Genomic DNA, 16,126 nt, shown 5'->3' with positions numbered 1-16,126 from the left:
AGCTATCTGCCACTCTGGGAATCTTTTCTGTCACTAGGATGCACACAGAACTCCAGCCAACCACTTTTTATCACCAGCATAGTCAGCAGCTCACAAAATGCTTTAATGCATATAATCAGATTTGGTTCTCACAAGAGAGAGGAAGGCAGCTACAGGAAATTATCTTACTTCTCTTTTGTAGGAAAATATCGAGTAGCTTCTGAAATATAATAGTTGTTGAGAGGCTTTCTGGATGATCATTAAGAGTAACAATTCAACAGATCACATGGAGAGAGTGAGGAAAGACGCACTCTGCAGTCAAGAAAAACTGAAAGGAAGCATCTGTAACAGCAACTTCCATTTACTGGGACGAAGACAGACATATTAGTCAACCTGAGGCAGAGAATGGGATTCTAAAAGATTAATAATGAGACACAGGAAGTGAGTAATGAGCCTCCGGCTTCGATGGTCTAGCTTAGCTCACTCCAGAGACATTACGGCTGTACTTACCATTCATATTTTACTGTGTTGCCTGGAGTGGTTCACTTCTAAGTAGCTATAGCCCTGGGGAGGCTGTGCAGATGCTGAGAAGATTCCAAGAAGCCTGCATCGGGGGAAGGTGAGTACCACGTGGACCCTCCAGTCAGCCCCAGATCTTTCCTTGTAACATAATGCTTCTTGTTCCTCTCCTTGCTTCCCTGGAAGCCTGTAGAATATTTCTGTTTCAACCATCTTTAAAGTGAGGTGGTACATTTGTAAAGTGCTTTATAGTTTCCCTTGTTTTTCCTTCTCTTTAAATTAATGCATGACCCTTGATAGAATGTTTTCCAACGATGTGTTTCCAAGCATCTTGCTTTGGCCAGTGTTTTACTTATTATGGTAGAAAGCAGAAGAAATACAGAGAAAAAGACTTCACTGCCCCTTCCCAAGGGAAACTGTTAGTAATTCAGTGTGAAATCAGCAGGCTTTTTCTCTGTATGCAGTTAATTAATTAGGCAATGACTTTTAAATACCTCTGCCCTAGAGTTGAGACAACTATTTCACCCCAAGCAGCAGAAAGCATGGCATGGCCAATATATGACCCTTACCAGATTTTAAAAAGAATTCAGCTTCATACTTTATTTAAACACAGTAAGTAATGCTCCAAAGAAATGTTTTAAAAATTGATGGGAGGGAAGAGAAAAATAGCCCATCAGTATTTGAAACTAGCTTTAGCCAAAGCTACCAAAATTCTGGGAACAGCAATGCTAAGAGAGTTCTAGCTGTCAAAATTTGAAATAAAATCTATAGGGGCCAAAAAGTTCCAAATGAAAACGTGGTCAGACGCACTGCTGGTGTGGACTTTCAGCTGACTCAGTCAAATGCCAGAATAGCAATGTCTGTCTCAGATAAGCTTTCTTTCCCAGCAGCCCCCTCCTGCAGGATGTTTCTTTACGCTTCTCTAAAAGGGAATGAAGCTGCCATTGACAGCTCTGTTGGCATCGCAAGAGGCACCAAAGCTCTTCGACTTCTTAATCTCTGCATCCCACACTTAGAAATGCTGTATCTTGCTGTTTAGAAAGAACTCCTCCTGTTCTGAACGTTTACAAGTCACCCATTTGAAGCTTGTCTTATATTTTCCCACAGAGATGAGTCTAAGTGGATTGTTGAAATTCCTAAAGCAGGCCCACCCATCAGATTGCTGTGAAGTGTCTGATTGTGTGGGCTGTGGAAATGGAAGATTTTGGACATCATTGTCTTTAAGAAATGGTTCCTTTCAGTGTTCTTATTTAGGATACCTGGAATGTGGTCCAAATCAGGGGGCTAGGAACTCCTATCCTTGATCTTTTCTAGCACCTGAGGCGCTGGAAACCTGGCACAAAGACAGCCAAAGTGCAAGCACTTGAGGCTGGTGAAGAATGGTGTTGTGATGCCCCCACAAATGAGCCTCCCTTAGAACTCTCCCGCCTGTCTCCCTATGGTGTCTATCCAAGACAGGTCCTAGAATACTAACTGCTCATCTAAGGCTCAAGTGTAACCACCGGTTTCTTTACTTCTCTTTTCCTATGCATTTGGGGGAATGAGTCTCCATTTCAAAAAGTGGAAAACTGTCCCTTGGTTTTAGGAGTTGGAAAGCAGGGTAGGAGCCATAGCCTCCATTATAGAAGCAGACAGGGGTCACACAAAGCTTGCAGTCACTCACATAATGAGACAGGGTCTAGTATACAGGACTCTGCAAGTCCTCTAGATTTAAAGATAGTCTCCCTTTGGGTTCTTGTAGTAAATAGTACTATAATCCTTAAAATAAAATGTGTCTATACTTTTGGTACACAGGAAAGAGAGAGTAAAGACATCTGAACTTGCAGACATGCAGGTTCTTAGGCCTTACTGACTCAGAAATTTTGGAATGGGGCCAGCAATGTGTTCCACAGGCCCTTCCATGTGGTCCAGTGATCATGTGCAGTGAAGTTCCAGCTATGCAGCAAGTAAGGAACAGGCATCTTTGATACTCAGGCTCTGGTTCTTAACAGCTGAGTAAGTGTGAAGGTGTCAGTGTTTCTGGGTTTATAGAGAGGATTAAATAAGATAAGGTATTTGAATCACCGAGTGCATGCTAGATTTTGTTAGTCAGCTTTCCATCACCATAACAAAACACCTGAGATAATTAACACAGAGAAAAGGTTATTCTGGCTCACACTTTTGGAGATTCTAGTCTATGATTGATTGGCCCCATTGCTTTCAGCCTTTTAAGCCAATTCTGCCCCATTTTCCTTCATGCAAATGAACGGGCAACACAACTACAGACAAAGGTTCTTTCTCATCCACATCATGATTGGAGCAGGTAGCAGAGCAAAACCATGGGAGCAAAGAGAGGAAGAGGAAAAGGCTGTGATCCCACAGTCCCTCTTGGATTAGGTCAATGACTTAAGGACTTCCCACTAGGCCTGGCCACTTAAAGTTTCTACGACCCCTAACAGTGTCACCCGATGGGCCTGGGGGGCATTCAACACCCAAATTATAGCAAGGACATGTAGAAGGCACTCAGTAAGTGCTAGAAGTTAAGGTTGCTATTACATATGAGGGGAAAGAAAAGGTGTCAGTCCTTAAGACTTTCAGCAAGTTAACATAGCATTCACCATCTCTCAAAGGGCCACCTTGACTCTGAGACTATGCTCCTGAGGACACCAAAGGTCAAACACATTGTATGTGATCCCATCCATAACAAAACAGAATAGTAGTTCTCAACCCCAGCCAGTCATCAGAATCTTCATGGAGCTTGTACATGGCCTTAGCCTAGACTTTCAATATCCAGTGGGAGAAACTGGTGACTATAATTTTCTTTAGGTGAATGCTAAAGAAGCTGCTGGAATCAATGATAACAATAGTTAAAGCTAATATGTATTATTTGTACCTAGGACTATGTTAGGATCCCCCCCTTTTTTTTTCTTTAATTTTGAGACTTGGTCTTGTTATGTTGCCCGGGCTGGACTTGAACTTGCAATCCTCTTGTAATCAGCTTACCAAGTGGCTGAGAGTATAGTATAGGCCTGAATACCACAGAAAGCCTATGAGGTAGGTATTGTTTCCATATTTAACAAACGAGGAAAAATGAGGTATTGGTAATCTATATACCACCAAGTTCACAGAACTGAGAAGTGGTTCTGGATCGGAGTGCAGGTTTGAGCTAATAAATGCATATCACTGCTGCAAAAACTAAGGCAATCATTTACCTGTTCTTCCAACCTGCCTCTATTATGCATGACCAAGTAAAACTCTAAGAGCTGAGAAATTTAAAAATGAATATAGATCCCCGTCTCAAGACGCAGATGCTCTAGAGTGAGCAGGAAAAGTTAGAGGCAGATGGGCTGGCTTCGTTTTAAAAGACCATGTCATGTGTCTCCTGTCTCCCTCTAGGAGGCTGAAAACATTTGCTACTTCCTAGTAGCCTCCTCCCCCATAAAGGCCATTTACTGACTCCATCTCAGTTGGCACATCAGCCTCTGAGAATGTGAGGATCAGGCATGCAGGTCAGCTGTCAACGCTCCCAGCAGTCCCAGGGGCATCCTTGCAGCAGGAGTTAGCAAGTGGTGAGAGCTGGCCTCTGTTCTGCTGAGTTCCTTTCATTCAGGCACCTTGTTACTCTGCTGTCAACCGACCAATCAAATCGTGGCTGCGCTTGTTGGTGGAGCTGGTAGGTTGGATCTCATCCCGAGAGAGAGCACATCATTCACACTAAGTGACAGCTATTCTGAAATTTCTCAGAAAGATACAGAAAAAACTTGCTTTTTAGAATCGTGGCACGTTAACAGGGGCCAGATCCCTTGGATACAGTGTAAGGTTAATCAGGAAACTGAGCCCCGGGCTCCGAAATCCAGGCTGGAGCTGTCTTCCCCGCTCCATCTGTGAGCCCTCACTGCCTCCTAGAGTCAGAGCTGAGCATTCTTTCAAGTAGACAAAACACTTAACTGAAGTCCAGCGAGCATCATCTTGCAGAAGGCTAGTGATCTCGTAGGACGCCAACAGCGAGGGCAGCGGTCCAAATTTTCCTCTCAGCAGTCGCTGACAGTATCAGGGAATAACGCCGGACTCCGGACTCGTCTTCTAGATGCACAGGGAAGGCAGCTGCGGAACCTTTCTTCGCTCCCCATTGCGCTCCCACCCGGGCCTCTTTGGTGATGGACACAGGCGTGAAGCCTTTAAACATGGAGACCGCGGGCTCTGGACCTAGGGAAGCTTCTGCGCTGGAGGCTCCCACGGCCTCGAACGATCGGCTCTTCCTGGTTAAAGGTATGGTTGCCCCGCGCTGGAATAGGATTTTCCCATTCACATTTCCGTCCCAAGAGCTCTTCTTCCTGGACTCAGCTACGCCACTCATTCGGGTATGTCCCGCGGTCTGTTCCTGTTCTTCAGGGCCTGCACTATTCTCTCCTGTCCTGCCTCTTCTGATTGCTGATTTCCTGCTGTGGAGAAACTCGGCGCTGCTGTCCTGGGGGAAAGGGGAGGGGAAATGGCGCCCATTTACAGCCTTGAGAACCATACCTCTGATTGACCCCAGGAACCAGAGGTCGTGAGGTCACGCAGGTTTGACAGCCCGGATCTTTTATCTTAGGCAAAAACTACTTACCCATATTTCGAATGTTGACTGTAACTTTAAAAGTAGCTGAGACTCACTTGTGCACACCTTTATCATTTAAACGTTTAATTTTTAATCCCTTCTCCCAATTCTTGGCAGGTGGAATTTTCCTTGGTTCTGCTGCAGCAGCGGGAATGCTAGCTGGATTTCTTACAACATTATCATTGGCTAAAAAGAAAAGTCCTGAGTGGTTCAATAAGGTTTGTGACTCTGAAATCCATTCATAGCATCGTTATTGTTTGCAACAAATAGCTTTTTCATAGGAAAAGTAAATTATTGATGACCTCTTACATTCTTTTTTAATATTTTATTATTTTATGTGTATGAGTGTTTTGCCTGCGTGTATCTAAGTGTACCCGTGTACCCCTGTTGTGCAATGTCCAGGGAGGTCAGAGGAGGGTGTTGGATCCCCTGGAAATAGAGTTATCGTCAGTTGTTAGTTGCCATGTGGGTTCTGGGAATCGAATCCCAGCCCTCTGGAAGAATAGCAAGTGTTCTTAACCTCTGAGCCATCTCTCCTGCCCTTTTACATTCTTTTAAGAAACAAACCTGTATACACCTCATGGATTTAAGGAGTACAATGCCAGGTGTGGTGGTGCACACCTTTAATCCCAGCACTTGGGAGGCAGAGGCAGGCGGATCTCTGTGAGTTAAAGGCCAGCCTGGTCTACATAGTGAGTTCCAGGCCAAGACCCTGTCTCAAAAAGACAAAAAAAAAAAAAAAAAAATTTATGCAAGTTAGTTGACAGCCTTGATTTAATTATGTGCTTTCTTTAAATTAACAGAACAAGACATTGACAGCTTATCTATTACATTTCCTACTGATAGCATGACTAAGTAGTTGTTCTTGATAAGAAACCCCTGGAGCCGGAGAGATGGCTCAGCAGTTAAGAGCACTGGCTGCTCTTGCAGAGGACCCAGGTTCGATTCCCAGCACCCACATGGCAGCTAACAACTTTCCATAACTCCAGTTCCGGGAAATATGATGACCTCCAAGGGCATTGCATGACACGGGTGTACTCATATACATGCAGGCAATGCACTCATACACATAAAATAGAAGTAAATAAAATTAAAAAAAAACAGAAACTCCAAGTATTTAATGTGCTATTTAGAAGGAAAAATCAGTGCCAGCTAAACTGTTAATGCTGGTTGCAAGAAGCATCTCTTCTTTCAGAGATGCTAAAATAAAATTCTTTAGAATGAGTGAAAAGCATATCTATTTCTTGAACACAAGAGCCAGACCTGTTCAGCTTCAGTCACTAGAAAAGTACCTGGCACATAGTGGGTACTCAGCAAACTTTGGTTGAATGACCATAACCTACTTAAGACAGAAAATCCATATTCTGTGAATGAGACCATCATGTACTGCCTTCCCTAGTTGATGAGAAATTTTCTTGATTTTATTAAATGTTTGTGTTTCAAACACTATACTATTTGGGTGGAAAGGATACAAAAATTAACAGTAAATCTCCCCCTCAGGAACTTAAAATGTCTGTTGTGAGAGATCATACTAAATATTCACATAACTATGTAATTATACTTTGATATGTGTTGTGGAAGAGTGGTATCATGGAAATCATAAACAGTTGAATTCTCTTTCTGCTTATCTGTAGTCATCGTAAGTAAGCTTTATGAGTACAGTGATGACGAGACCATATTTAAAGTGCATTTCAGTTCCCTCTGAATACTCTAAGGGTTTATGGAGCTACCCAAATTACTGCTATGGATCTAGTGGGTCATTTTCTGTATATATTATGCAATATTTTTAGAGCACAAATTTATTTTGTGGCAGATACCATTAAGACCTAACTGATTTTGGTACTTTTAACAGTCAAATTTTGTTTTATTTTCAAGCCAGAGTTACTATATTAACCCTTGGTCATGGATCTGCTTAAGAATCTGATGAAACTAGGGATTCTCTCTCATACACATACTGACAATTTTGCACTTTATTTTTTGTTCTGAAATTTGATCATTACACATGCCATGTGTAATCCAACACAGTTTTTGAACTGTGGTTCGCAGAACCCTGATGATCTTTGAGACATTTTTGTGGGTCTCTAAAGTCAGAACTGTTTTCCTGTTAATACATGCACTGATGGCACAGGGCTACGGGCAGAAAACTGTTGTGTACCTTAGTGTCATCTTTGCGGTGGATAAAACCATACTTGTAGTCATCGTGTCCTTCCTTACAGCACGCCAGGTAGTTTAAAATATAAAAAGAAACTGGCATTATGTAAGGATGTCATTGTTGAAGCAAAGATTATTAATTTTATTCAGTGATGACACTTGAATATATCTTTCTTTCAAATTCACATGAAGTGGGAAACATGCATGAAGCATGTCTGCTTTATTCTGAAGTAAGATATTGTTCTCTAGAAAAAGCAACTGAATTGCAAACTGAACTAGCCACATTTTCCCATGGAGTAACATTTTTATTGAGGGAATGGATGGACAGACTCAGTTATTCAGAAGTGGGCATTTGGCAGACATTTCCTTTAAAAATGCAGAAAGTGAGCCTGTCTCTTCAAGAAGGCGATTGTCAATCCTTGTTGCCACTGATAAGCTTTCAGCTGAAGGTACTTAAACTCATGTCCCTTGATCTTGACAACTGTTCAGTACTTAGCAGATTTTCTAATGAGATGCTATGATTCTAATGATGATTTTTAAATACTGTTCAGTACATGATGTCTACAGTTGAAAGAGCTGTATACTTTAGTAAACCAGTATCTTCTGAATGATTCTGCATAGAATAGAGTTCAAAGTGCAAAATCAACTCATGGATTTTAATGTTACAAATAAAAGAAAAATTAACTGATGGGACTGCAGGTTCCCTATGGCAACTAACCTTCGAAAGCCTATTTGTTTGAGAAGATAGTTAATCGAATATAAAAACATTTATAGTAATATAATGGATTTAATATTTTTAAATGAATAAAGCATAAATTTCTTAGCTTTAAGCTTTAATTTCTAATACATTAATTATTGATAAAACCCATATAATGGAGCATCTTTGGAGCCCAGGTATAAAGACACATTCACTGTTCTGCATGGCCAAATATGTAAGTTTGCCATCTCCCCCTACCCCAACCCCAGGGAGAAACATTAGAATTAACACATCGCCACTTACCAGACTTTGTTTGTTTGAAAGACTAAATGGTCTGAACAACTCGGCTTCTGGAGCATACAGCTAATGAGTTCATATGGAGCAAGCACCTGTACAAGTGTCATTTAGGCAATGTACTTCAAAGTCACCATCTTGGAGGTCTTCCCTCACATTGGCAGTAGTAGTACCTAGTATCTGGCTGCTTACTATGTGCTGGCTGCTCCTCCAAAAAATTTATTCATTTAACACATACAGCCCAGTGAGGCACTGCATGCTGCTCCCACCAAACTGTAGGATTCCAGGGCACACAGAGATTAGCAGTTTGCTTAACATGGTGCTCTATTTTTTCTAGGGAATAAATGATTCTTCTTTTACCAGTATTATTATTTAAATGACCTGTGTATACTAGCCTAGGGACAAATTCAAATTTCAATCCAAAAGGACTTTCAAATGACCACCTTTTCATTTGGGGACTGTCTATACTTTTTCTGTTTCAAGAAGATAACAATTCCCTTAGTGCTTTATTTTCTTTGCTGAGTCTTTTGCTACAAAACTGAAAATTGCCGGGTGTGGTGGCATATGCCTGTAGTCTCAGCACTTGGGAGGCACAGGCAGGCGGATCTCTGTGAGTTCAAGGCCAGTGTGGTCTACATAGTGAGCTCTAGGCCAGCTGGGGTTACAGGGAAACTGTTTCAAAAAGACCTATCAAGTTCTAGGCCAGAAAAAAAAAAAAAAAAAAAAAAAAAAAAAAAAAAAAAAACCCAAAAACACAAAAAACCTGAAAATTGGCAATGAATCGTAAGTAAACATACTTTATTTTGTAATTTCTTAAATAAAGAGAAAGGGGAGGCCAGGTGTGGTGGCACATGCCTTTAATCCCGGTACTTGGGAGGCAGAGGCAGGTGGATCTTTGTGAGTTCAAGGCCAGTCTGGTCTATCTAGTGAGTTCCAGGACAGCTGGGGCTACAGAGAGACCCTGTCTCAAAAAAAGACAAAAAAAAGAAGAGGAGGAGGAGGAAAGTGCAAGCTAAGGTTGAAAAATAATTCACTCGAGTTTCTTTGATCTGTTAAAAAAAAGTATACATATATATGTGTATATAATATATATATTTCATTGTTAGGAAAAGACCCCAGGGTTATCATGCTAGATAAGCTTGCTACCACTAAGCTATAGCCCATTTCTCCCTAAGATTATTTTTAATGGGTACTTTTTGTACACTGTTTTTTTTGTCTTTTTGAGACAGAGTCTCCTTGTAGCCCCAGCTGTCCTGGAATTCACTATGTAGACCAGGCTGGCCTCAAACTCACAAAGATCCACCTGCCTCTGCCTCCCAAGTGCTGGGATTAAAGGCGTGCGCCACCATGCCCAACTGTACACTGTTTTTTTTTTTTTTTAAATACTTTTATTTTATGTGTATGAGTGTATTGCCTGCATGTGTGTAAGTATATCTGTGTTGTGCAATGCCCGTGAAGGTCAGAAGAGGGCATTGGAGCCCCCAGGAACTGGAGGTATGGACAGTTGTTAGCCACCATGTGGGTGCTGGGATTTGAACCTGGGTCCTCTGCAAGACAGCCAGTACTCTTAACCTCAGATCCCATATGCTGGTTTTATAACATGATTATGAGACTAAATGAAGTGCTGTCAGTGAAAATCATGTGCATGCTATGTGTCCATTTGGTTAAAATAGTTGAATAAAATACAGAATTAAGTGTATGTACCCATATAGATTATTTACCTAAGTAAGCAAGTTGAGATGACTCAATTGTCAGTGCCCTGCTTATCTTAATATTCTGGCATGGCAAATTCATCAAATAACTGTGTTCTTCCAGACCGTTTTATGTAATGAGTAGGATAAAAGGGGAAGTTGCCGTTCACCATTTTGATATAGCTTTAACTCTGAGAAATTAAAAAATAGAGTGCATGTTATAAAAAATTTCTTTTGTGATGTAAATACAATGAAATATTGATCAGATTAGAATGTAGGGAAATAACTAGTTGAATATTCTTGGTATATGTAAATGCTCATTGGGGGGAGGGGTGCATATATGTGCTAAGGCCAGAGGTTGATGCTGGGTGTCTTCCTTGGTCTCTGCCTCATTTTCTGAGACAGGGTCTCTCACTGAACTTGGAGCTCATTGATTTGGTTAGACTGGCTGGCCTCAGGAATCTTCCTTTCTCCACCTCCCCAGTGCTGATATTACAGCCTTAGGCTGCGGCCTGGCTTCTTACCTGAGGCAGAATGCTGATGCTGCAGCACTTTATCAACAGACCATCTCTCTAGCCCCCTAGATTGAATATTCTTTGTTTTAAAGGGTTTTTTTTGTATGTATGAGTGTTTTACCTGCATCTGTGCTGTCACATGTGTGCAGTGCCCATGGAGGCCAGAAGAGGGCATTGGCTCCTCAGGAACTGGAGTTACAGAGGTTGTTAGCCACCAGGTGGGTGCTGGGGGCCAAACCTGAGTCCTCTGCAAGGCAGCCAGTTCTTTTAACTGCTGAGCCACCTCTCAGGCCCCTGGATTGAATATTCTTCAAAACCCCATTTGATATTTACACAAAACTAATCCCAGGTTTATACTGAAAAAAGCTAAAAATGTGATACTTAAACAGTTGACCCCCTGACAAATGAACAAATTGCTCTTGGTACTTCCTTTGTGTGTGAATGGCAGGTTAATTCTTGTCACTCACTTTCCTCAAAGGGTATCTGAAAATGCCGGAAGGAATATCTGTAGCCCCAGCATTGGGCATTAAGAACACAGAGTTTTGGGGCTGGAGAGATGGTTCAGCAGTTAAGAACACTGACTGTTCTTGCAGAAGACCCAGGTTTGAATCCCAGCACCCATATGGCAACTAACAACCGTCCGTTAACTCCAGTTCCAGGGGATCCGGCAGCCTCTTCTGTCCTCCAAGGGCATTGCATGACACAGGTACACTTACCTACATGAAGGCCCAACACTCATACATATAAATTAAAAATAAAATATTTTTTTAAAAAAAGAATACAGTTTTATTTTGGGACAACTGAGGATAGTAACTATAGTGTGGTTTGTTCGGCTTCCAAATACAGATGTCTGAATTCATATTTTTAAAGTATGACAGTGAAGGGAAATGTAGCTTTTTTTTTTTTTTTTGGTCTTTTTGAGACAGGGTCTCCCTGTAGCCCCGGCTGTCCTGGAACTCACTATGTGGACCACGCTAGCCTTGAACTCACAGAGCTCCGCCTGCCTCTGCCTCTGCTGGGATTTAAGGCATGCACCACCATGCCCGGCCTGGAAATGTAGCTTTTAAAACCTACATTTTTCCACATATACATGACTTGCATATATGGTTATAACTAAAGCTCTTATAAGACATTGTTTGGCAAGTTAAATCTTTTCTTCAAAAAGTCAGCCAACATTATTTTGGAAAAATTTGAACAGAGGGTATGAATGTCGTTTGATATTTTCTCCCAGAGGGAAAAAAAAACATGTAGATGATTTAAAATTTAAAGATGGGGACTGGAGATATGGCTCAGCTGTAAGAGCACTGGCTGCTTTTGCAGAGGACCTGGGTTAGGTTCCCAGCACCCACATGGCGTCAACAACCATCCGAAACGTCACTTCCAGGGAATCCAGTGTCCCCATATGGCCTCTGCAGCATTGCACAGAGGGTGCATTTACATACATGCTGGCAAAAACAGTCATACACATAAAACAAAAATAAATAAATCAAAAAAATTTAAACCTTAAAGTTTAATCAATCATCAACATCAATCTTCTATTAAAATTCATCTTTGGATGTATGTAGGCAATAATTATTTTTACTTCATTTCACAATTTAAGCAACTGATAATACCCAAATAAGACATGTACATGTTAAAAAAATCTGAGGTAAATTGAGATCTTGTGAATATTTTTGTATCATTAAGGCATATTTTCATATAGTTATCATTTTATCTGATTTAGTAAACCTAATATGGGTTTATATAGACTTTAAAATATACATATATGTGTGTAAATGGATATGTGTTTAATAATTACTGTTTTTTTCCAGGGGAATAATAAATACTTCATCTGTTTCTAAAAGATAATTTATGCCAAAGCACTTAATCTAATCCTAGCAAAATAATATTTGGTTAATGTTTCTACTTTTGCGTAGAGATTCAGACAAGTTAAAATTTAGGGTATTTGGAGCTGGAGAGGTCGCTCAGACGTTGAGTGCTTACTGCTCAGTAGAAGACCCAGGTTCCTTTCCCAACACCCATATCAGATGACTTAGAACTGCCTGTCACTTATTTTCCAAGGGATCCCATACCCTCTGGCCTCTGCAGACATCTGTACATACGGTACACATAAACTCGTGCATGTCTACACACAGCACATAAATAAAAATAATAAGTAAATCTTTTTTTTAAGTTAGTTATCATGTGAGACCTGTGGTATCCAGGGAAACAGATGACACTATCGTAATCTGGAAAAGGAGCAAGAGAAATGACTAGTTTATCATAGAAAATGGCTAAAGAAAGATTTCAACCATCTCGTTAGGTCTAAAATATATCAAAAAAAAGTGTCCGTTAGCCAGCACTGAGTACCCACCAAGTCCAGTGATGATGCTAGTCCTGTGGCCATGCCGAGCAGCAGGGCAGAGGCTTTGTACGTGCCAGGAACAGTGTTTGCTGTCACAAACCACACAGGCATAGGAAAGGTCCACACCAAAATGAGTAAACAGTATACAGAAAAATACTCCAAAATGGAACAGGGCCTTAGTAAACAGAAATATATTTCCCTGGTGGAAGACAGTGTGTTATAAATCTGCTATAACTTAGCGGATTAGCTAATTCCCATAATGTTTTAATGAAAATGCCAATGAGTGGTACATAGAGAACTCTTGATGGAATGTTCTAACAGACACAGTGCCTCATATGTTCAGATATCTGTCAGTCAGAGGAATCATGCCCTTACAGAAGCAGTGGGACTGCTCTCTGACTTTGTGCTGGGCTGGCCTCCCAGGGTCTTGTTGCCCACACACCTAGTACTATAGTTCATTCCAAACATGTCCAGAAGATTTACCCAGGTATTTTACCAAAGCCTTCTGTGTTCATTTCAGGGCACTGTGGCCACAGCTGCCTTACCGGAGAGTGGATCCTCTCTTGCCCTGAGAGCCCTGGCCTGGGGCTCTCTTTATGCCTGGTGTGGGGTCGGCGTGATCAGCTATGGAGTCTGCAAAGCTTTAGGAGTTCATAGTGTAAGTAGCCAGTCTTGTGACTGGCATCTGTCTGTTGGCTTTGTGCTCTCTCCTTTCCTGGTTATCAGATTTACATATAGTTTGATCTCTATCTTCAGAAATAATGGCACAGAATATGACTAAATTTTAACCAGTATAGAGGCAACTGCTTGTTACTAGTAACTCATAAATAACTGGTTAAACTTTTCAAATGTAATTAATGACTGATTCATAGCTAATGTCATAGCTAATGTTCATTCTGTATAAATTGGTGTTAGATATTTGTTTAATAAAATTATTAATTTGGAACTACTTTCTATAGTGTTTGACATTGACATATAAACATCCTTGTAAAATAAAATGTTTTAAAAATGAATGATCTAAATTACTAATGTTTTGTTTGCATGTTTTCAGGGGGGAATCCTAAGCACCTACGTGTGTGTGCGTGTGTGTTTATGTCTACATATGTATGTATATATAAAATGGATACCCCAAACTAAAAATTATACATTAAGAATGATTGGTTTTGGGCTGGATATGGTGGTGCATGCCTTTAATCCCAGCACTTGGAAGACAGAGACAGGTGGCTCTCTGTGAGTTTGAGGCCAGTCTGGTCTACATAGCAAGTTTCAGAACAGCCAGGAATACATAGTAAGACCCTGTCTCCAAAAAACAAAACTAAAGAACTATTGATTGATTTCTTTCTTGTTCTGATAACTGATGGGCTCTGTGGACCAAGCTGCACATAATAGATGAGAAAGAACAGTAGTTTGCAATAGCTGGCTAGCTGGGGGAGGCAAAAGTGATGAAATGAGTTTCTTAATATATTTCAAAGTCAGCAGGGATTTGTTGAGGGTGATATGGGGCATGAAAGGAAAAAAATAGAGCCAAGAATGCCTCTAACCTTGGACATGAGCAGCTAGAAAATAGATGAGGACAGCATGACAAAAGCAGGTGTTGGAGTCATATGGGGGCTCAGTCTGGGACTTGGAGCTTGAGCATCGTTGGGTGACCAATGGGAGAGTCAGGTGGCAGGTAAGCTTGAGATTCAAGGAGAGGTTCAAAGTGGAGACAGAAGCTTAAGAAGACTCACCATATGTAATGTTAAAAACCAGAAGACCAGTTAAACTCAGCAGAGCAGTGAGGGAGGGAGAGAGGAGGTCCTTTAGTGAAGGACCTTTAGTGGAGGTCCTTCAGTAAAGAAGACCTTTAGTGAAGGTCTAAAGTTAGAGAATGAGGAGAGAGGGCCCAGGTAGGTTGAAGAGGAAACAGGAGCCTGAATGGTGATGTGCAGAAAAAACAAAAACAAAAACAAAAACAAAACAAAACAAAAAACCCCACACATTTCAAGGAGAAACACTGTGTGGCACACTAGTGAGAAGTCATATATGATGGACATGGAGTAACCACTAAGTGTAGCATGAAATAGCCACTAGGGAATGGTGGAAAGCCTGACTGGAACGGGTTTGGAAGAGAACAGGAGAAACTGGAAGCAGTGGGTACCCACAAGTCTTAGGTTTTGCTGTAAAGCAAATGACACTAGCTAGGAGTAATGGAGGAGCAAGTTCACTATTGTTTTTGTGTCGGGAATTGATAGCATGTAGTGACAGATGACTGAAGAGAGACAGGGAAACTGCCACAGCCACCGTATCAACATGGAGCTTTTTCACTTTTCGTTTAGCCGAACTTGGGCATTTTGTACTTTTTACTCATAGACAAATGGCAGAGCTTCTCCACTCTCTGGGCCAGTCTTTACTTCAGAGTAGCGTTGCTGGCCACTATTTCTCACAGTGCACTATGGACCCCTTAGAAAAGTCAGGAAACCTATGACTGGAAGGTTTTTGATGATTATTGGTATTTCTTCAATTTGTCTCTTGCTTCAGACATTGTACCATTGAGTTACTTGCCTATGATCACCTAGTTTTCTTACCAGCAGAGTCGAGCTTGAAACTCAGTTCTGACTATTTAGGACCTAGGTTTTCCCAGCTTTACCCCACCAGCTAAGGTGGGGGATAAAGTAGATGGAGGGGCTGAGGAAGAAGAAGGGAGTGATGAATTTGGTTTTAACTCCAGTCCACACAGTTCTTGATTAGCTCACCAAGCTTTCCTGGATCCTTTCAAGAGACTCATCTCTCAACGTGATTGGTGTCAGTCTTGTACAGGACTGGCGATTCTTCATAGACGAGCAGACCTGGTGAGCTGTCACCTGAGGCAGAAAAATGCTAAGTGGAGTGGTAAATGAAAAGAGTGATCACTATATATAGCAAGACAGCAAGTATCTGAAAACAAGTGAGAAACTGTGAGGAAAATATGTCAGTAGAAATAGTCAACAGGAGCTGGAGAGATGGCTCAGCAGTTAAGAGCACTTGGCTGCTTTTGTAGAGGACCCAGGTTCAGTTCCCAGCACCCACATCAAGTGGCTAACAACTGCCTGTAACTCCAGTTCCAGGGCATCTGACTCCCTCTTCTGGCTTCTGCAGGCACCATGCACATAGTGCACATTCAAACCAATGGGTGCACATACACACATTAGAAAATGTCTTTTCACTTGTACATCCATGTTTGCTGCTGCTCTTTTCACAATAGCTAAGAGATGGAAGCAACTTAAGTGTCCCTCAATTGATGAGTGGACAATGAAAATGTGGTTCATATATACGATGGAGTTTTACTCAGCAGTAAAGAAAGATGAAATCATGAAATTTGCAGGTAAATGGATGGAACTA

At 41.3% G+C, this 16,126-nt stretch overlaps 1 protein-coding gene across 3 annotated transcripts in view; it reads left to right on the top strand.

Moving 5' to 3' along the window:
• The first annotated feature begins 454 nt into the window (after window positions 1-454).
• The window catches only part of Tmem242 (transmembrane protein 242), a 42,206-nt gene continuing 26,534 nt past the window's right edge, over window positions 455-16,126 (top strand). Inside the window, exons 1-5 of one of the 3 annotated variants that reach the window (XM_029566731.1) lie at window positions 455-598; window positions 4,565-4,746; window positions 5,192-5,292; window positions 13,287-13,324; window positions 13,355-13,424. In XM_029566731.1, the coding sequence (XP_029422591.1) occupies window positions 561-598; window positions 4,565-4,746; window positions 5,192-5,292; window positions 13,287-13,324; window positions 13,355-13,424 (429 nt within the window). In that variant the 5' untranslated portion in view covers window positions 455-560. Of the gene's footprint in view, window positions 599-3,441; window positions 3,532-4,564; window positions 4,747-5,191; window positions 5,293-13,286; window positions 13,425-16,126 lie in introns of all 3 variants that reach the window. The other 2 variants (XM_029566733.1, XM_008839424.3) reach the window with 2 other exon arrangements.

The sequence above is a fragment of the Nannospalax galili genome, unplaced genomic scaffold (genome assembly GCF_000622305.1).
Source record: "Nannospalax galili isolate Female #2095 unplaced genomic scaffold, S.galili_v1.0 scaffold211, whole genome shotgun sequence".
In the NCBI taxonomy this organism is placed as follows: domain Eukaryota; kingdom Metazoa; phylum Chordata; class Mammalia; order Rodentia; family Spalacidae; genus Nannospalax; species Nannospalax galili.
The sequence above is the reverse complement of the archived record's forward strand: the minus strand, read 5'-3'. Positions and strand labels throughout refer to the sequence as shown.